General features: G+C 43.4%; 1 protein-coding gene across 8 annotated transcripts in view; it reads right to left on the bottom strand.

Annotated features, from left to right (window-relative positions):
- Positions 1 to 4,265: 4,265 nt before the first annotated feature.
- Positions 4,266 to 20,633, bottom strand: part of IL18RAP (interleukin 18 receptor accessory protein) — a 36,294-nt gene continuing 19,926 nt past the window's right edge. For 4 of the 8 annotated variants that reach the window (XM_024743868.1, XM_024743870.1, XM_024743873.1 and 1 more), the window contains 7 exons: positions 19,810 to 19,960; positions 15,320 to 15,385; positions 13,599 to 13,722; positions 10,749 to 10,900; positions 9,495 to 9,632; positions 6,260 to 6,433; positions 4,266 to 5,052 (listed from right to left, as the gene is read on the bottom strand). In XM_024743868.1, coding sequence (XP_024599636.1) covers positions 4,679 to 5,052; positions 6,260 to 6,433; positions 9,495 to 9,632; positions 10,749 to 10,900; positions 13,599 to 13,722; positions 15,320 to 15,385; positions 19,810 to 19,960 — 1,179 coding nt within the window. In that variant the 3' untranslated portion in view covers positions 4,266 to 4,678. Of the gene's footprint in view, positions 5,053 to 6,259; positions 7,774 to 9,494; positions 9,633 to 10,748; positions 10,901 to 13,598; positions 13,723 to 15,319; positions 15,386 to 19,809; positions 19,961 to 20,633 lie in introns of those variants that run through there. The other 4 variants (XM_024743875.1, XM_024743874.1, XM_024743872.1 and 1 more) reach the window with 4 other exon arrangements.

The following is a 20,633-nucleotide window of genomic DNA, read 5'->3' as shown; positions in this document are numbered from 1 at the left end:
CAATTATTTAACACCCTTTGTTTAAAACTCTGTCCTTTCTTCATTGAATTACCTTTCACACTTTATCAAGACTCAACAGGCCATATCTGTATGGGTGTATTTTTGCACTCTTGATTTTGTTTTATTGATCTATTACTTAGCCAATATAGCATTGTCTTGATTGCTGTAAATTTATGTTGATTTATAAAGTTGGGTAGTGTAATTCCTCCAACTTTATTTTCTTTTGCAAATTGCTCTGATTTTTAAAAAAAATTTATTTATTTGTTTTTGTTTTTGGCTGCATTGGGTCTTTGTTGCTGCATGCGGGCTTTCTCTAGTTGCGGCGAGCGGGGGCTACTCTTTGTTGCAGTGCACGGACTTCTCACTGCGGTGGCTTCTCTTGTTGCGGAGCACGGGCTCTAGGCGCGTGGGCTTCAGTAGTTGTGGCATGAGGGCTTCAGTTTTTGTGACACACGGGCTCAGTATTTGTGGCTCGCAGGGGCTCTAGAATGCAGGCTCAGTAGTTGTGGCGCACAGGCTTCCTTGCTCCGCGGCATGTGGGATCTTCCCGGACCAGGGCTGAAACCCGTATCTCCTGCACTGGCAGGCAGATTCTTAACCACTGCGCCACCAGGGAAGTCCCTGCTTTGCTTATTTTAGGTTATTTACTTTTCCATTAAAATTTGAGAATCAGTTTGCCTGGATCTACAAACAATTCTTCTTGGATACTGAAGGAAATTATGTTAAACTTCTAAATCAATTTGGGGAGAATTTATTTGAGAATCTGTTGTGGATTTGTCTATTTCTTCATTTAGTTCTGTCAGTTTTTGTTGCATGTATTTTGAAACTCTGATGTTAGGTGCACACACATTGAAGACTGTTATGTCTTCTTGGCAAATTCATCCTTTTATCATCTTTATCCCTGGTAATTTCCTTTTCTCTGAAGTCTCCTTAAGCTGATGTTAATATAAGCACTCTAAAATTCCTTTAATTATTGTTTATAATATGTTTATATCTAACCTTTTACTTTCAACCTGCTTATATCATTATATTTGAAATGTGTTTATTACAGAGGGATGTAGTTTAAATAGAGTCATTTTAAAAAGTGTGTTCTAATAATCTTGGTCTTCTACTTACTATGTTTATACATTTAACATTTGATATAATTATTAATATATTTGGGTTTATGTCTACCATTTTATTGTTTGATTTCTGTTTATTTCCTCAGTTATTTGTTCCTCTATTTTCCTTTTCCTTTCTTCTTTTGGGTTATTTAAACACTTTTATTAGTCCATTTAAATTCATCTATTATGTTTTAACAATACTTGTTTTTCATTTGTTTGTTTGTTTTAGTGGTTGCTCAAGGGATTAAAGTATGCTTTCACTTTTTTCTTAGAATCAATATTTTACCATTTCAAGTAGGATGTAGTTACCTAACCACCGCACAAGTTCCCCTACTCTGTCCCTTTTATGTTGTACTTGACTTATATATCACACCTACCTACATCGAAAATTCCATCAGAAAAGGTTATCACATTTTGCTTTCAATGGATTGTATCCCGAATATTTAAAATATTATGTCATGCAACTCTGGATCTTGTTGAAATCCTATGTACGATGCTATTTTTGTTTAAGCAGGCAACTGACCTAGTTGGATTCAAGCCCAAAATTCTAACCAGCCTTGTGGTTTCAATGTCAGTTCTATTTCACTGTCCTTCAGTTCTATTTAGACTTGTCCCTGGAACTCAGGGAGCAGTCTATCCTATAGTTTAATTCTCAGAGTTTATGGTATTCTATTTAGGGTCAGACTCATGCACGTGCAGCTTGGGGATGAGCCTTGGAGTTTGTAAGCAGCTTTACGGGTTTGCTTTCCTGAGCTCCTCTCTGTCAGCACTCTGCAGAGTACTTTCAGGTTCTATAGGTCTCTTGTCTTCCTCTCTGTAGTTCTCTGGCAAGAGTGCTGGTGCGTTAAGTACTCCACCCTGCAGCGCACTTCCCCCCACTGCTTCCACCTCCCCAGCCAAGTAGTAAGAGAGACAAAAAAAAAAAAAAAATCAATAGAGATTTGCCACACCTTGAGACCACAGCTCCTTGTATCAAAATGGACAATTCTCCCTCCTAGAGAGATATAGGCTCTTGAGGACCCCTCTTTTCTCTGCTTTTGTTGGTGTCACTGATGCCAACACGGGATTGCACAGGGGCTAGGAAGTAAGAGAATATAGAAAGGAAACTATACGGGAGTGTTAGGAAACACCTTTCCCAGTCTTCAAGGCAGAACGAGAGGGCTTCTTCTGGAACTAGTGTTAACACTAAGGTCCACTCCTGGGTTTTGGACTGTGCTGAGTCTAAACCAAGAGATGTTGGAGGAAAATAAAATCGTGGAACTTTGAATTCTTGTCTTCTCCAATCTTCCTGCTTTGATGTACTTTTCAAAATCCTCGAACTGATTTTTATATGCACTTTATTCAGGGTTCATAGCTACAATGAGTGGGAGAGGCAGGGGGCTGTGCGCTTACTCCATCTTACCTGGAGCTTCAATCCGGAAATGATATAGATAGTAAATGTGGGTACTAAAACCCACAAGAGACCAGGAAAGCTCTTGGTGAGATCGCCTGAGACATCATCTAGGGCCAGTAAGGACTATTCTACAATGTGCACTAGAGGTAAGACGACCACCGTCCAAAGTAGGATACATTTTCAGAGTAAGAAATTATACTTGGTCTATGAAAATTATACCTGGACAACAAGTGTAAAGCCGGAATCAGAATATACGGACACCTTGTTTAGAACGCGTGGTGGGAATCCATGATCCCTTCTCATTGTATTCTACTGAGATCCATTGTTTAGGTACCCTCAGTCTCCTGTGTATAGAAAACTTGTTTTGGTTGTCCGCTTTGTTTTGACTGATTTACACGTAAGAACGGTAAATAAACCCTTGTCCTAAATGTTAATTTGTCATTATTAGCATACCCACTCACCTGGAAGAGTGTATTCTGTAAAAGATAGACCCAGAGAGTTTCTTTTTTTTGTGTGTGCATAAATCTGGAGATCATCTTGAGTTTGGTTAAGCTAAGAACAACACTCTGGACCTCTGGATATATCAGTTACAGCCATCCTTATTTTAGAATAAAATAAATCTGGACACACTGGCCCAAAGGGGTTTCTGAGCCTTAGATCTCTGAGAGTGGCTGGCAGGAAAACCAGGGCTTCTAGTCATCACCAGAACACAAGGACACGATGACAGTGTGGGTCCTTCCCTTCTGAGACCCTACAATGAGCTTTTCCCACAATAAAATTCCTCCGGGAATAATTTATACCCTTTAACTCATCTTTAACTTTATCACTGAAATTCCCAACAAGGATGTTGCTTGGTGCCAAAACCACAGTGGTTTTTGTGATGTGGGTGTCCCTGTACAAAAAGACCTCAAAAGCCTTTCACACAGGCACCCAGCAGCGGCCAGATGGCAATGACTCTGAGCCCCTCCAAACCTGGATCACGTTCGGACAAGCGGATGGGACACATTAAATGTGAATGCGTCCAGAAATCGCTTTTCTTTATTGCTCAAATAAATCGCGCCCTTCTATCGGGGAAGATGAAGCATGAGTGTTGTACCTTCATGTGAGACTAGAACGCCATGTCAACTGCACATTGAACTTGTGTCAGGAAAACACACTGGTGAGAATGAAAGGAGCCTCGTCTACGTGGAACAGCTACTTGGTCCTCTGGCCTAAGGCCCATCACTTAGGAGGAACTCAAGGAGACCAGATAGTCAGGAAGCACATGGGGACCACCAGCCTCGAGAGGCAAAGCCTCAGACTTAAGCGCTGTTCAAGCCCCAGTCTTGCTGTCTTTTAACCAGTGTAGACATTTATTTTCCAGACTCTTGCCCCGGCTTCTGCCTTTCTACTTTGCACATAACTGCTGGTCTGTTCCTTGTCTCCTCCAAATCATTTTAGCCTAATTGGTTCCTACTTCCTATGGCCCAGAGTAAGGTTGTGTACTTCATGCCCTGCGCAAAGGCCAAGGCAACAAGGATGAGCTGAACTTAGCCCCACTCTTCTCCCCAAGCCCCGTGTCCTGGCTCAGGGCTACACGGGTGCCGAGGAAGGGGCTCTTCCTTCTAGCTCTCACAAGGACACGGTAGAGAGGAACCATGGCCCTGTCTGCTCCTTGGCCCCTGGTCTCTGCCTCTCCGACTTGCTTTCTGTGCTCCAGTGAATGGGTGAACACGGAATAAGAACTGTCTTCTTCACAGAGACGGTTTAGGCAAAGTTTAAATCACTTGTTTCTAATAAAATAATATTTATTTGACTGCAAAGATCTATAAAGTGATGTGAACAATACACAGAAGACATGACAAGTCCATAGCCACAAAGCCAAGTGGCTGTATCTGCTGATTCCGCTGAGACCACTAGGAAAATCTTAGGGGCCGTGTGGGCTGAATTCGCTCTCCCTCTGTCTAGCCCAGGAAATCTGAGGCGCCCACAATAGTTTTCGTGTCATTCCAGTGCCTGCCACACTTGCTCAGGGCTGGCAGAACGCTTCCCATTCTATATCAGCCTGATCCACGCCGTGTGCTCTGTCCATCGGGGTCTCGCTCTACTCACCAGGGACAGGACGGGAGGGGTGTAGGAGGAGGCAGCTCAGGGCCCATTTCACCGTCCTTTAGGCTGGGAGCGCCGCCCAGCAGTTTCTGTTTTACTGAGTCTTTTCTAGAGAAAAAATCCTTGGGATAATTCTGAGATGATTCCACGTGAATCCTTTAGAGCTTTTCACAGGCATGTGGTAGCGTATTTGGGTCCAGAATCTGGAATTGGGAGGAACTGATTTGAAGCCTCTCCAAGTGACAGTGGGCAAAACCCTGAGAGCTTTTTTCACTAGAGGAGGTAGAGACTCCGGCTCTTGGAAGGAAGAGAACTTAATTAAAATCAGTTTCAGTGTTTGATCCTCCAAGGCAATGTTCACTGCTGCTTGTAGTTCAAAGACACTGGGTCCGCTGACATAGCTGGGGCTCAAGATAAATATTCCTCTTCTACTTTTCTTAATAATGCTCACAATGTCTTCTGCATACACTGGAAACAAAAGATTTAATTATTCGACATCGTTATTGTTTTTTTTTTTTAATGACCACGGTTAAAGATTTGATAAAAGTTCATAATAATGCGATTGACAAGGAAATTTAGTTATTTCTGAGATATACATTTTAAAGTAATAACTAGAATTATGACCTATAACATTATACCAGAACATATAAGATTTTTAGAAATTTCATGTAATGTCTGAAACATTTACATTAGCATATTTCCATACAAATAACCCAAAGAAAGTTTAGTCGCTTTTTGTTTGTTTTTTTATACAGCACGTTCTCATTAGTCATCAATTTTATACACATCAGTGTTTACATGACATTGTTACTGTTAAACCCTGAATCACAATAACCCTGAATCTCCCAGATCCACCCAGCGGGTTCCTCGCAATGGGCACTCTGAGGCAGAGGAAAGGAAGCCTGGTTTTCTTTATCACTTCTCCTAAATCAACTCTGTGGACAGCTGAAGATATGTTCCAGTGTCTAGTGACTGTCAGTTTCACATTCCTCCCTGTGTTCTGTCTCCTCAAATTGCCAATTCCTCTAGGAGCAAAGCTCGTTGGAACAAGGTTGGCTGGGATAAGAGAGGGGCATGGAATGTCCCAGGCTCCTGGGTGGCGCATCTCAGGCAGAGGAGATCAGCGGGACAGGATGAGGTCTGCACATCTGATCGTGCCCGGGACTGGGCCCGGGCCTGGGGAGTCTGCTGGACCCAGTCCTGAGTTTGTGTCAGGCACAGTCCCAGAAAGCAGCGGGGTCACCCGTTTGGGAGGACAAGAGATAACTTTCTGTTGAGGAGCCAGAAAAGAGATCTTCATTCTGGAAGGCTCCCTGTGCTCCAATAATGTTTTTTCCTGAAGATGGATTATTTTCCTCCTGTGGCAATTGTTTTGATTTTAAATTTTAATTTTATATCGGGGTATAGTTGATTTACAGTGTTGTGTTAGTTTCAGGTGTACAGCAAAGTGGTTCAGTTAGACATATATGTATATCCATTGAAGATGGATTTTTTTGATGATGGAGCATGTCTCTGCAACACACATTTTTCTGTGTTGTTGCCCCAGGAGTTCTAAGCTCATGAAACCTTCCAGAAGATAAATAGCCCAGCAGAAAAGATGACAAGACAACGTAGAGAGTGCTTGCACGTAACTCTCCTTCTTGTGCTACGTTTTCTGTTGGCGTGCAGGACTTACCTCCTCCTGGGGCCACGTCTCTTTCAAGCAAACACAAGGTGTATCCATATTTGTTTTCCAAAACTTCAGGGAATAGACTCAGAGCCAAGTTTTCCTCACTCAGAGATGAAGTGGCCTCACTCTCAAGAGAGCTCCATTTCCCACAGGATATGAAAGCATCGAACTCCTTTTTATCTGAGGAAGAAGCACAATAAAGAATGCAAGCCACACGAGGCTTCCCTGGTGGCGCAGTGGTTGAGAGTCCGCCTGCCGATGCAGGGGACGTGGGTTCGTGCCCTGGTCCGGGAGGATCCCACATGCCGCGGAGCGGCTGGGCCCGTGAGCCAAGGGCGCTGAGCCTGCGCGTCCGTCCGGAGCCTGTGCTCCACAACGGGAGAGGCCACAACAGTGAGAGGCCTGCGTACCGCAAAAAAAAAAAAAAAAGAATGCAAGCCATTGACATATTTTTTACTCTCGTGGCATACCTACATACACTCGAACCATATGGTAAATGGATAAGAATTAAGATTTGGGATCCTTACTGCACTGATTTATTAAATGAAAAGCAGCATCTGTGTCCATTTCAGAATCTCACTGCTGAGGGGTATTGATTATCCACCCAGAATCAGAGTCTAATCGATGAGGCACTCCTGCACCTTCACTGACGTCAGATCAAACAGCTGGGGCCTTCTCTGATTCAATCACATGTTCTCAGGAGTTCCTCTGAGCTCTTTTTGCATCTGCAGCGTTGCTGTCTCATTAGTCACACATCAAAGTGGAGTCTGCTCCATCAAAGCGTGATAATACCCAGTGAGCAAAGCACTGCAGAGACCCAGTGCATGAGCGAGCTGACAGCACATGTATCTGTGTTTGAATCCCCAGATGTAAAACGAGATAATGATAACTCCCCGTCTTGCTTCTGTCAGGGTTGCCTGGGATAACGTATATGAAGGATTTGGTGACTGACTTACGGCAGGCACAAGATAATATGCATTCCTTTCCCTTTTAGATGGAAAACTATATTTTGGAACTTGTTTTAGGGTATTTTTAAGGTCTCATGTGCCTCTGTTGACTCAACTATTATAAATGCACATAGACTCTGGGATGTGCTAAAGAACCAACTGGAAGCCATAGAAAATCTCAAAAGTTAACCCACGAGCTCTGGAGTGGCACACAGCTGGCTCATCTTCCAGCACTTTCCACAATGCCCGACAAATAGTATTGTTACAAAGTAGCAAAGAGCAGTGATGCAGCTTGGCAGTTTGCTCGACACGGACCTAAGAGGCTTTAGGCAACAGAAGTGTCAGAAACAGAAAAGCAAGAGGGAAACAGAGGTGGTCTGGCGTCAAGAGAGGAGGATGCCAAAGAGCGAGGTCCTGGAGGTGCATCTAAGATACTTCTCATTGCCCAGGTGGGGAGGCGGCGGCTCAGGGGGCGTGGCCAGCAGGTACAAGCTGTGCAGTTCCTGTGTGACACACCGTAGTCACCCTGATTTCTTCCACATCCCTGTGACACTCCAGCAAACTGGGATTTTTCTATAACCGGAAAACGTTAAATTTCTTTTGTAATAATATTGGAGAGTGGGAGAATTAGACGATCTCCACAATTCTGACATCCTAGGTCTCTCTAAATTTTGGGAGAGTCACAGGAAACAGTCTTTTTGCTGAAAAACATTAGACTGGCCACAGAGTGTGATGAATCTCTGTGCTTGAAAACTGGGTTCTGCCTCCCTGTCAGATTACTAAAACGTTGCCTGTGCAAACAAGAGAGGACACATTTAAAGTACTTCACAGTTTGGGATTAACATATACACACTGCTATATATAAAACAGACAACCAACAAGGGCCTACTGTACAGCACAGGGACCTCTACTCAGTATTCTGTAATAACTTATAACGGAAAAGAATCCAGTTATATATATAAAACTGAATCACTTTGCTGTACACCTGAAACTAACACAACATTGTAAATCAACTATACTTCAATTAAAAAATAAATTAGGGTAAAAAACATCCCTCCAAAAAATAAGATGTTTCACAGTAGATTGAGTCTTCTGTACAAGCTCTAGAATCTTAAGAAAAATAGCATTTGAGTAAAAGGAGTATGAAGTTGTCTAGGAGAACAATTAAGACAGTGATTAGATAATTTGTTCAATTCTAAAAAGCTATTTAAAATATAACCTCAAAATACTCTCGGCTGAAGGGCTTCTAGTGTGTATTCTCAATCATTGGTCTAAAGAAAAGTGTGATTGATGCATTTCTGTGCTGCCCTTTTTCCCAGTGATCTGACAGCTCTTCACTGAGTTCCTAGTGTGGGGAAACCACTGGTGTGTGTGTAAAGGGGCATCCCAATTAGGTAAGTATTTAATTGTCCCTGGAATCCAGCAGAAGGGATTCTGCTCTTTCCAAGCAATGGAATCATTCACTAAAACTGCCAGCGTTCTAACCTTTGAGCCTTCCGGGACTAGAAAAACACACCAGCAGCTCTTCTAGTCTAAAGAAGCAAATGTTAATAAACACTATTAACCTGTCTCATGGGAAAACTGACAGATACTTCATGGAGAGTGCCACTGCTAGTATTTTCCAGAACCTCACTCTTTTAGGGACGTTTCCACATCCCCAAGCCCCTCACTTTACAGAAGAAGTTAACTGAGGCAATAGCTAATGAGGGCTCTAAACCTAACTGCCTGGGTTCCATCCCAACCTCTAGCATCCCCTAGCAGTTCCACTGGGGGCACAGACTTCACGCCTCTGCCTGGCGTGCAGGATTTCAGTGACGATTCCAGCAGCTGATACATAAGCCTGGCGTGCACTCAGTCCTCAAGAGGTAATGAGAGCTGGAGCCGGTATCACTGAGTGCCTACCATGTGCTACATGCTGTTCTAAATGCTCAATATGTCTTAACTCAAAGAGCCCACATTGCATTCATTGTGATTATGATCACAACCCTACTTTACAGAAGAGAAAAGTAAGGCGTGGAGATGGTAAGTCATCCGCCATCTTGCTTCAGGTTGGTGAGTGGAGAGTTATTTTCAAGTCCAATGTGCCCTACAATAACATCGTTGGCAAGATTCCTAGTAACTGGGATGAAGAGAATTTGTTTCTCCCCTGGGCTCCCAGCCCTTCCCAGGTGTGAAGCCGCCAGACCTGCAGGAGGGTCTCAGACCCTGAGGGTCATGACTTTCTCCATCGTGGAACATCCATTTCTCAAGCCCCTCCCTCTAAGTCAGTTCCGAGGCGAGTTGGGTCATCTTACCCCCGAGGGTCTCATCCTTGTTTTGGTAGGTTCGGTACAGCAGCACTATTTCGATCCAGTACATGTAGAAGAGCGCACCTGCGGTCAGCACACCTGCCAGGGCCATGACGGTGCCAAGGAGGATGTAGAGGAACACCACTGTGGAGACGCGGCGGCCGTGAGCAGGTACAGGGGCCGCGTCCCCTCCAACACCCACCTCCCCTATAAGGCCCCATTCAGGCCAGCCCAGCACCTTTTCCAGCCCTATTATTTTTTATCAAAATCTACTGGAAACATTTCTCTTGAATCTGGACACATCTTAAATCACATCTTGAGGGAATTACCATAAAATGAACTCAAGAAAACCCAGGGTTATGGGTCATTTCTGATTGGGGTGGCTGGGAAACTGACAAAAACTTGTTTTTTAAATTGTTTTCTCCTATAAACTTCCACACAACCCATTTCTGTCCCTCTTATTGCATACTGTAAACTACTGTCACGTGTTATCGACCCTACTAAAGTCTAAACTCCCTGAAGCCCAGAGCCACATCTGACTGGCTTTCTCACCTCCACCGTACCTAACACGTGGCGCCTTAGACCCACCTCTATGAAGCACCCACCAAATGTGTCTTATTTAAGCCTCACAAGCATTCAGAACCTGCTTGTTCTCTCATCTCTACTAACTGAGTGAATGGATGATATCACCTTCATCTCTGAGCGTCTTCTTAAAGAAATTTAAGAGCTATTCCTTACCAGGAATTTCCTCTCTAGCTTTAAGAGGCTATGATCTGTGATGTACACATATCACTCCTAAACTGAACAAGAATACTCTTTCTCCCCTCTTTTTCTCCTTTACTCTCTGACACCAGACCATCACATTCTCTGGATTTGGAAGCCAGGGGAGGAAAATAGGAAAGGGAGCTAGGTCCTAGTACGATACCTGCCACATAGGGCATGCTCTGTAGGTCTTTGTAGGATGAATGAATGAGTAAGTGAATGAACTAAGGAGTGAATGAATGAATGAACGAACACAGCTCCCGTATGCAGAACATTCGTAAGAGGACCAGCTCTGGATCACCAATGTGAAACTTACTAGTTGTGTGGCCTCGGTCAAGGTACTGAATGAAACAGCACAAGCGCATTGCTGACTTAGAATGTTGTCTGGCATCTAGAGCATGTTAGTGGCTACCATCACTGTGGCTACTTCCTTGGGAAAGTTCCTCTCCTCCCAGGTGAAAGCAGGTGCATGCATTCTGCAGCCACCTTCAGGCTCACCTCCTTTCTTTTCTTTCAGTTGGATGGACTGGGTAGTGTTCCCAATGGAGTTCTGGGCAAAGCAGATGAACTTCCTGCGAAGATCGCTCTGAGTAACTTCTTTCAGGAAGACAACACGCTCGATGACTTCATTCTTTAAGGTGGATTTAACACTAGGAAAGGAGGGAAAATACCACACCCCTTTAGTAACACAGATTGACGCCCATTTGCAGTTTTTGGAACACGTGTAAGTAGATAACCGTTTGGCTTTCAGAAGAGCTGTGGGATCAGATAGTACAAGGAGATACCAGAAAGAGGATGCTCAGAGGTGGCTCGTTTTTTATTAAATGATTGAATCAGCTAAGCACCATTCTAAGCATTTACGCTAGACTATAATTACTTGCGAGGCTCATCTGATCTTCCTTACTCGAAGAATTCCCCTTGAGAATAGATACAACAATTTAAGAAGAATGTTAGAAATAACTAGCTTCTACTGAGGGCTGTGTGTATCAGACGGTCCTCTGGTCCCCCGAGCGCTAAATGCGGAGGAGAGGATCAAATCTCCTCCATCCTCACAGGAGCCGCACCAGGTAATGGTGTGGTCGTCCTGACTTGAGCAGCTCAGAACAGGCAAGAAGGTGGGTGACAATCCAAGGTCACACGGCTGGGAAGCGGCAGCGTGATTCCTGGGCCTGTGTCATTCCGCCCTGTCCAGCAAGTGTGAATCTCGGCACTGATTGGCAGTTTGGATTCTCTAAAGTTGCCCGTCTGCAGTCTGTCTTCCCATTAAAGAATATAGTCTCTGTGGATGATGTTTTAGGCTGTTTTGTGTGGAGCCTACAACACCCACTCTTATTCACTGGACGCTTCCTGCCTGCCAGAGGCTGTGATAAGCATATCACCTCTACCGTAGCTGCTCCTTCCAGGGGTGAAGTTTGGTATCCATAGATGATAGATGGCATGGTGGAGGCTCGCAGAGGTTAAGGTTCACATTGCTAAATAGGTGGAAAACAGAGATTCAAACCCGAGAGCATATAAAGTCAGTGCATTCTCCCTTTACCATGCTTGACTACCTTCAAGTTTGATGCAGTGCCATCTTAATATGGGACCCAACGAGTTCCCTTGTCTTAGAAGTTCTTTCTAAATTTGATTACTGTTACCAAAACCCATCCTTTATCTTTTAAATGATGTATGCTCTTCAAAGTGATATTACATTAGTCTGTTGAAATGTTTTGAAAACCAGGAGGAAGTGCTTAATACAGAGGCTATTACTTTGGAACAGACGTTGGGAAAATGAGGGACTCTAGCTCCAAATGTCTAGAGTTTTACTTTCCATTGAGCCAAACTGTCTTCCCAGTAAATTCTTCCCACTAATCTGGGTTGCAAACTAAGTCTAGTTTCTCATAAAACTTAACAGCTTCCAAGTACTTCAAGACAGAGATCCCACATTACAACAGTAATCAGATCTACGGGAAAGAACGAGGGTGGCTGTAATTGGCAAATGTCTGGGTAAATATAAGACTATCTCTTCTTTCTTTAATTTCTTTAAAAGTTATAGTTTAACATATGCAGACAACAATAAAATGATACCTCAGTTATCAATATCCTGCCATTTTTGTATCATTTAAGCCTTCACTAATTCCCTAAACCTACTCCATTGTCATTATATGGTTCTTTTTGGTAATATTTACCTACCTTGAAGTGCACAATGTCTAGGTGTATACTTTTTCTTTTCCCTCATGCATGGCATGAGGGATCTTAGTTCCCCGACCAGGGATAGAACCTTTGCCCCTGCAGCGGAAGGTAGAGTCTTAACCACTGGGCCACCAGGGAAGTCCCTAGCTGTATACTTTTGACAAATGGTTATTAGGGTATAGAACATTTCCAACTTCCCAGAAAGTTCTCTTGTATCCCTTTCTAGCCAACGCCTAGCCTACCAGAAGGAATAACAGTTCTGATTTTTTTCACCTTAGATTAGTTTTTCCTTCTCTAGTTAATTTGTTCTTTTTATTGCTGAATAATAATCCATTGTATGAATGAATGTAACTGTGTTTTAATTTTTGACTATTGTAAATAAAGCTGCTGTAAATATACCTAAAAAAAAAAGACAGCTATCTCACCTCTGGGTCTCCTTTTCCAGGTTGGATTGCATCAACTATTCCTCATTTCTCATATTTTCGGTCAGATCGCTTATTATTGTGCCATTTTCTCTGCATACGCTCCGGACTGTTAAGGACCCCAACACTGGGGCCCTGACTCGGCCCACTCTGGATGGATGGCACAGGGGGGAATGGAGAATGGCTGGCTAGGGTGCAGAATCCTTTCCCGTTCGTTCCGTGTGCCAAGTCTATCCAAGCAGCATGGGTTGTTATGTCTGCTTGTTAGTTTGGTGGGCAAAGCAGCCACATCAAATTGTTACTACAAATTGAACTTTAAAACAACTGATAAAAAATGTAAAAAATAAAATAAAAAGATTATTTTAGAAAAAGGTGGGGGGAATTTCCCGGTGGTCCAGTGGTTAAGACTCGGTACTTTCACTACCTAGGACCTGGTTTCAATCCCTGTTCGGGGAAGTAAGATCCCACAAGCTGTGTGGCCAAAAATAAAAAATGAAATAAAAAATAGCAATTAAAAAAAAACACAACAGAAATATTTCATTCTATGGCCCTCTGTGAAACTGCATTTGGCCCCCAAGTTTAAAATTAACTCACGCTTTGCATTTCTATACTCTTATTTGCACGACTAGTTGGCGCTAGTGGCCACACCAACTCCATCTGTTTGTTCAGCTCTGTGTGTACATTTCAGGGGGTTCTAAAGGTGAAAGCTTTTAGTGTGAGTTGCAAAGAATAAGTTCGCTAATTTCCTTCTTACCTTCTCCCCTCCGGTGTTGGGACTTCCCACTCCTGGTCAGAATCTTTGACGTACCATCTTATCACAGGCTTAAAGTTTATTTCGAAGCCAAATCGGGCCGTGCAGTTAAGAGTTAAAGGCTTTCCTGAAAAAAGGGGCCACAGAACACAGGAAGGAAGCCCGTGAGAACACTTTGTCCTGTGCAGGAGGAAGACACCATCTGGAAACTGTTCCCTGAGGCAGTCAGGTTCGCAGGTAAAACAGGTGTACCAGACAAAGCCAAACGTCCACCTGTCTGTCTCTCATTCGGAAACAGGTAAAACCAGGGATGTTTGTCTCTACTGGGCAGCTCTTAGACCTCAAACCTGTTACTACATTTCTGCAAATGAAGATAGGCATGGTCACAGCACTACGGGTTCTGATGTGGTTTAAGGATAAACACCAGGAAAATGAGCAGCTTCAGGGACCAGCTCTGTCTTCCGACGCCGCTGTTGAAGTAGTACAAGGGTGCCAGTAAAGAAATACTAACTAGTACTTGCATATTAAATGAAAATCCTGAGGTTTGGGCGGCATGTAGTTTAAAGAAGAAAGTATTTAGATATTCAGCTGAGTATTTTGAACACTACACTGCGGACGGACATGCATGTAACTACGCTACCCTCTTTCTGCCCGTTTTCTCTGTAAGGGGTATCCAGATATGCTCTGCCTCAAACTCAGTATTTTAAACGTGAAATGTTTAGGAACTCCATTTGAAAACTCACCTTTGCACCTTAATAATGCTTTCCCCACAGTAATACTTTAAAATTCATTGGTACCTCGTGTAATTTGGCTATTTTTGAATTAATTAATGTTTTCCCTGCTTCTTTCCTCCTTCCTTTCATTCTTGTGATTTTGCCCGTACTGTTATTTCTATTTCATAATCAGGATACACCGCTACCGCCACCTAGTGGTGATTTAATAATATCTCTTTTTACATTTCTTTCTATAATGATAAACATCTTATTAGCATTTAAAGGAAACCGCCACCCAGTGGTCTTTTACCATAATATCTACTTTTACCTTTCTTTCTACAACGATAAATATCTTATTAGCACTTAAAAGAACACTTATTTTATTGGAACAACCAGCACTTGGTTTTGAAGAGAAGAGCTCTTATTTGGCTATGTGGGAAGATGTAATTGAAGCTGACAAAGTCAAAGGGGACCACAGGAAGTCACTTTCCTCCTGTACCCCAAAGAAGACACTAATTTGGAATACAACTTATTTGAGCAAGGGTTGTAGTATTCTCCTACAATTTATCTTAAAGGCCAGACCAAACGCTGTATTCGTAAAGGTTAATGCTACCTAAGTTGGTTAACTGATTAAATGTACAGATTTAATCAATGAACCTAACCAATCTGTGTAACCCACTGTTCCGGGGTGGAGTAGGGAAGAATCTTAAAAAAAAAAAAAATCTACTGATCATGTCTAACATACAAGTCACCTAATATGTCAATACATCATCCCATATTTCTCAAGGCAACCTTGCGAGGTCAGTTTTATTTTGTCTAGTTACAGATTTATAACCTGAGACTTCAAAAGATTAAATAGCTGTATAAGATCACAAACCTAGTCAGTGGCCGAGTCTAGATTCACCCCCAATTCTGTTTAATTTGAAATCCCGAGGCTCTTCATTGTAACACACTTAGACCTGCTCCCAGAAGCAAAGTACCCTTCAAGGGTGATGACACCACCCACCTTACCAAGTTCTACTTCCAGGGTGTCCTTGATGGGATCCAGAATATCTGGTTTGAGATTAGTGTTTTTCACTAAAAGATGAAAACAAAAATTATTATTTGCACTGGGAAATCTGAAGGCCTGCTTCCTGAAGATTTGAACACACAGTCACAAATATTTTGGAACTTGATCTAAATGTTTTGGAACTTCTAAATGTTCTAAATGTTTGATCTAAATGTTTTGGAACTTCCTTCACAAATTTCATCCATAATGTACAAGGCTAGAGACTCATGTCTCCATGTGAAAATCACGCCTCCAGAAATGACTGTGACATCAGGTTGCAGGTGCTAGCGAAACGTGAGTCCTTGATAAATCCGTACCCGCCCCGGGGGAACCTCCTTCCAGGCCAGCCCCGCGGGCCCATTGCAGACGTGAAACCCCACCCCATCTTCTCCTCCAAGATTGTTTTCTGGTACATCCGGCTGAGTAATCCCACAGGAAGGAGGACGCACCTGAGAGAATGCACAGGTTAGCCAGATTGGAGCCCACCCCTCCCTCCATCCTCAAGTTCATGGTTTGTTTGAAAATAAAGGTGAGCTCAGCCCTTCATGAATCATTTTATCCCTCAACTTCCTGCCACAAACTTTCACCTATGCCTCCACTGTCAAACTCCTTCCTGAAGATGTCCCATCTCCTAAGAAAGGAAACTTCATCACCTCTCTTCTGGAATTGTCTTCTCTTAATTCTCAGGGACCTCCTTCCCTCAATTACATTATCTTCCTCCTGTATCTTTGACTCTCTCTCTCTCTCCTTCCCATCAGCATTTATCCACTCTCAGTCTCTCCATCTTAAAAAAAAGAGGAAAAAACCCTTCACCTTTTACCCCTGCCCCACTCATTCTCCTCCCTTCCCAGCCAAGTTGTTGAAAGAGCGCTGTGTGCTCGTTTCCTCCCTCCCTTCCCCTCCCGTGAAGTCTGATTTCTGCCCCCATCACTCCACTGAAACCGCTTTGGCCAAAGTTACCAGTGACCCTCCTTGCACCTAAATCCACTGGGCACGGCTTTTTTTTTTTTTTTTGGTACGCGGGCCTCTCACCCCTCCCGTTGCAGAGCACAGGCTCCAGATGCGCAGGCTCAGCGGCCATGGCTCATGGGCCCAGCCGCTCCGCGGCATGGGGGATCTTCCCGGACCGGGGCACGAACCCGTGTCCCCTGCATCGGCAGGCGGACTCCCAACCACTGTGCCACCAGGGAAGCCCACGGCTGAGTTTTTAATCTGCTTTCCCTCTCAGTAGCATTGGATGCTGCTGGGCATGCTCTTCTCTCCTCTTCGGGGTGCACGTTTCTGTGCTCTGAGGCTCGCCTCTCCCGTCTCTACTCACTCCCCTGAGCGTTATGGGCTTCTCCTCCTCTGCGCCTCTTGTGAGTATCACGTCTCCCCGGTCTCTCCTTGTGGTCTTCATTCCACCTACTCTCCTTGTGGGGCAGCTCTCGCTCCAGGCCTCTCTTCCCTATGAAAGATCTTGGCCCTCAAAATGCTCTCTCGCCTACGTCATCAATTTCACTTCCTTTACTGCTCCCTCCCCACCTTGCCACTGATACCCACTTGCTGATGCAAATAATGACCTCCCTCTTCCCAAATCCAAGGAGCAGTTTACAGGCTTCACCATATGAGGCCATGCATCACTCCCTCTTTCTTGGGACACTTTATCGCTGAGCCCTGGGATAGCTGCTACTCTCTGTTCTTACACCGCTTCTCCATCTCCTGTGGAGATGCTTCTCCGCCCCCGTGCCTCCCAGTGCTGGATGTTCTAGGCTCCCTCCTCTCTATACTCCATCCCCACATGACCCCATTCTCCCTCGGCTTTAGATATCGTGTCGGCGGCCACCCTCACATTCACATCTCCCGATGTAGTAGCCTGTATCCCAGACTAGTTTATCCAAATACACACTTGTCATGGTGACTTGATGAATCAAAGTCCTTTCAAGCTTAACACTGAATTTCTTCCTCAGACCTGCTTCTCTTTCAGTATTTTTTCTGTCTCATTACATGGTGCCACTGTTTACCAACTCATCATGCCAGAAAAGTAATCCGTCATTGATTCCCTTCTTTCCTCTTGCACATAAACTCCATCAACATGTTCTGTTGACACACACATAAAGCCATTTCTAATCACCTCTGCTCAGTCTACTCAAAGAGTGACCAGAGACATCTTTTTAGAACATGATTCGGATGTGCTGCTCCCCCCACCCGTGCCTTACACCAGCCCTTATGTATCCCATCCTACCCCTTCCACTTCCATCCCATCCCATCCTATTCCACCCCTTCCCATCCCATCCCATCCCAGCCCATCCAACCCCATCCCATCCCATCTTCTCTCAATATGTTATAGAAAGTCCACCTTGTTGCCCAGCGTAAAACCTGGCTCTCATACTGTACCCCTCCTTTTCCCTCTTTTCACTCCCAATTCCCAAAGCGTTTCACGTGTAACTTCCTAAGTATTTCTGGAGTTTGCTCTCTTCTCCCCATCCCTACTGCCCCTCCTAGTTCAGGTCACCATCCGCAGTTGCCTCCTTGACCCACAGCAGCCTCCTAATTCTTCTCTCTGTCTCCCTTGTCGCCCCACCCCCAAACCCATGTTCTACATAATAAGAGTGATCTATCTCAAATCCAGATCTATTCATGACACTCTCCCACATAGAACCCTCAATGGCTCCCCATTTTTCCTTGGATAAAGTCCAAACTGACTTGAACAGTGTGATGTCTGTTCTGCTTCCAGATACCCTCAACTGACCTTCTCTTTCTCCCTGGAAAGCACCATGCTGTCTCTCATCTCCTGGATGTTAACTATGCTGCTCCCTCTGCCTGGAACGGCATCTTTTCCACCTTCACTGGGCTAGTTTGTCCTCACCCCTCAGTTCTCACCCAGCCTCGGGGTACCCAGGTCTGGGTTTGTGTGTCCCCCACATGCCCCGCTGCTCCCCTTTCTCTCCACTCATCACACCGAACTGTAGTAGCCTGTTTCCTCTCTGTCTGCCCCACGAGACGGTAAGTTCCGGGAGGCCAGAGAAAGTGTCCAGGCGCTCATTATTACAACCTTAGCACCAAGCCCAGTGCCTGACACATATCACATGTTCCACAAATACTGGTGTAAGAATGAACAAATGAAAGAACGAATGAGTAAATGAGGAAGACAGGAATGATGACAGAGAAGACTTACAAAGATGTGACAGAGGTTGCAAAGCATCCTCTGGGAGAGAGAAAAGCAGATTCTGCCACTGAAAGTTTGATGGGTGAGTTATCACGCCCGAGGGAAAGAGCAAAACCATGCCTGGAGGGGCAAGTGGTCCAAGTTGGGTATTTGCCTTCTAACCCCTCATCCAAGCAACAATCTCAAATAAATTTAAATCGATGAGGTCTAAAGTATTGCAGAGTGCCAGGGCCCGGAAGTAAGCAGGGGAATTTGACTTGGTCTCGGCGTGCTCCATGTGGTTTGTATCTTGCAATGAAAGAAGAGGAAGTAAAACTGATTACTATATTTACTAAGAGTGGAGTCAACCATTCTGTACGGTTATGTTTTGATATAGGCCATGCTTAAATTGATTACATCATACAGTTTATCCATGCTTTACACTTGTAAATCTAATAAGAATGACCCAAGGGAAAGCCTGGGCCAAAAACAGACAAGTCACAGAAGAATAAGCTCGATGGGCCAGTAAACAAATGGCAAGATATTCAACTTCATTAGTACTCAGGGAAACGTAAATTGGTATGAAAAGAAGAGAGTCCACTTGACACCAAGGTCTGAAACCACCAAATATTACTTGGGAATAATGGGAATCTGTTCATTGCTGATGCGGGTATAAATTAGCAAAACAATGTCTATGAACAATACCATGTGTTTATAACACAAAACACATTTTATAACATGAAACAATATTCTGTTTTATTAATGGATACATACATATGTAGAAAAAGCATAAAACATAAATGGAAAGGATTATAACCTAAGAGTGGGCTACATCTGCAAAGAGAGGAAGTGGGAAGGCCTCGAGTTGTATCTGTATTGTTTTGTTTCGACAAAGAAACCGTGAGATGGAAAAACCATTATTAAAGCTCGTGATAGGTACACGAGTGTTACTTATTTCTGGGTGTGAAATATTTAGCATTGTTTTTTAATTTATCATCTCTTATGTGTAAAATCTTTAATCTTGTTTATTTCTTTACATGAACCTTTGATATTGTTTTTTAATTTATCACAAAACAAACCAGAATCAATGTGTAGAAAACCCAACCTGTGACAACTTGAATATGACCCAGAACTAGGCCTTCCTTGGAGGATGGAATCTAGGTTAATGGAAAAGTGATGTTCACCAACGTTCCAGGCTTTACATGACTGTAGGCTATGAGTGTCTCCTTCTTCACCACAGAAAAATATCACTGAGCCAAAGAAGATAACTTTCGCTGGGTAACTGGGGTTGACATCTCAAATACTGAAACCAAAAGCCTCACTTACCAATGGTTTTTACTCGAACAACAGCTCTGACTGTCCATAAACTTGAATTATCTGACTGAGTGTAATCACACACGTATGTGCCCTGGTGATAGTCATAAACGTCATCCACTTCAATTGGGTTGCTCCTTTTTTCAGAGAGTAGTTTTCCATTCTAATCCAAGAGACAAGAAAATGAAATAATTTAACCAGAGAATTACTATTAATATTAAGCTCACCTATAGCGAAACTTCACAAATTTGAACCAAGGAAGGGGGAAGGTCAGTCTGATATAAGGACATCGCAGAACATAATACCACCAAGCTGTAAAAGATTCTGCTCAAAACTATATCTGTAAGATTCTTACTTGAAACGAGAAGCATTTTCAAAGACAATGACATGTGGAGATGAAGACAGCCCAGCAAGAGCTGTTTAACCTGGTAAAGCCCAAAGTGTGATTCAGGCCCCTAGATTCTAGAAAACTCATAGTGGTCTAAGTGGTCGATACCTAAATGAATTTTTTAAAAACATGTATATTTATATTTCTGGAAATCGATATAGATTTTCTGTGTATTGGGCTTACATAAAGTTTCTTCTTTAAATAAATTTCACTCGAATAAAAGAAAAAATGTTAAATTGAAAACATTAAGTAAATAACTAAGCAGATGTATCTAAATTTGACAAAGAAGGACGGGGATTCCGGAACAATTATTTAACTCCTAGTGGACTCAAAGTTGAGCGAGAACTAAAATTCAGTTATGAACATTTCTCTCTCCTACTTAGAGTCTCTCATTGACACTCCTTTGTCTTGAGGGTAAAGGCTAAAATTCTTCACAGCCTGATCTTGG

Source organism: Neophocaena asiaeorientalis, unplaced genomic scaffold, assembly GCF_003031525.2.
Source record: "Neophocaena asiaeorientalis asiaeorientalis breed wild unplaced genomic scaffold, Neophocaena_asiaeorientalis_V1.1 scaffold114, whole genome shotgun sequence".
In the NCBI taxonomy this organism is placed as follows: domain Eukaryota; kingdom Metazoa; phylum Chordata; class Mammalia; order Artiodactyla; family Phocoenidae; genus Neophocaena; species Neophocaena asiaeorientalis.
Note: the sequence above shows the minus strand (reverse complement) of the source record. Positions and strands in the feature narration are given on the sequence as shown.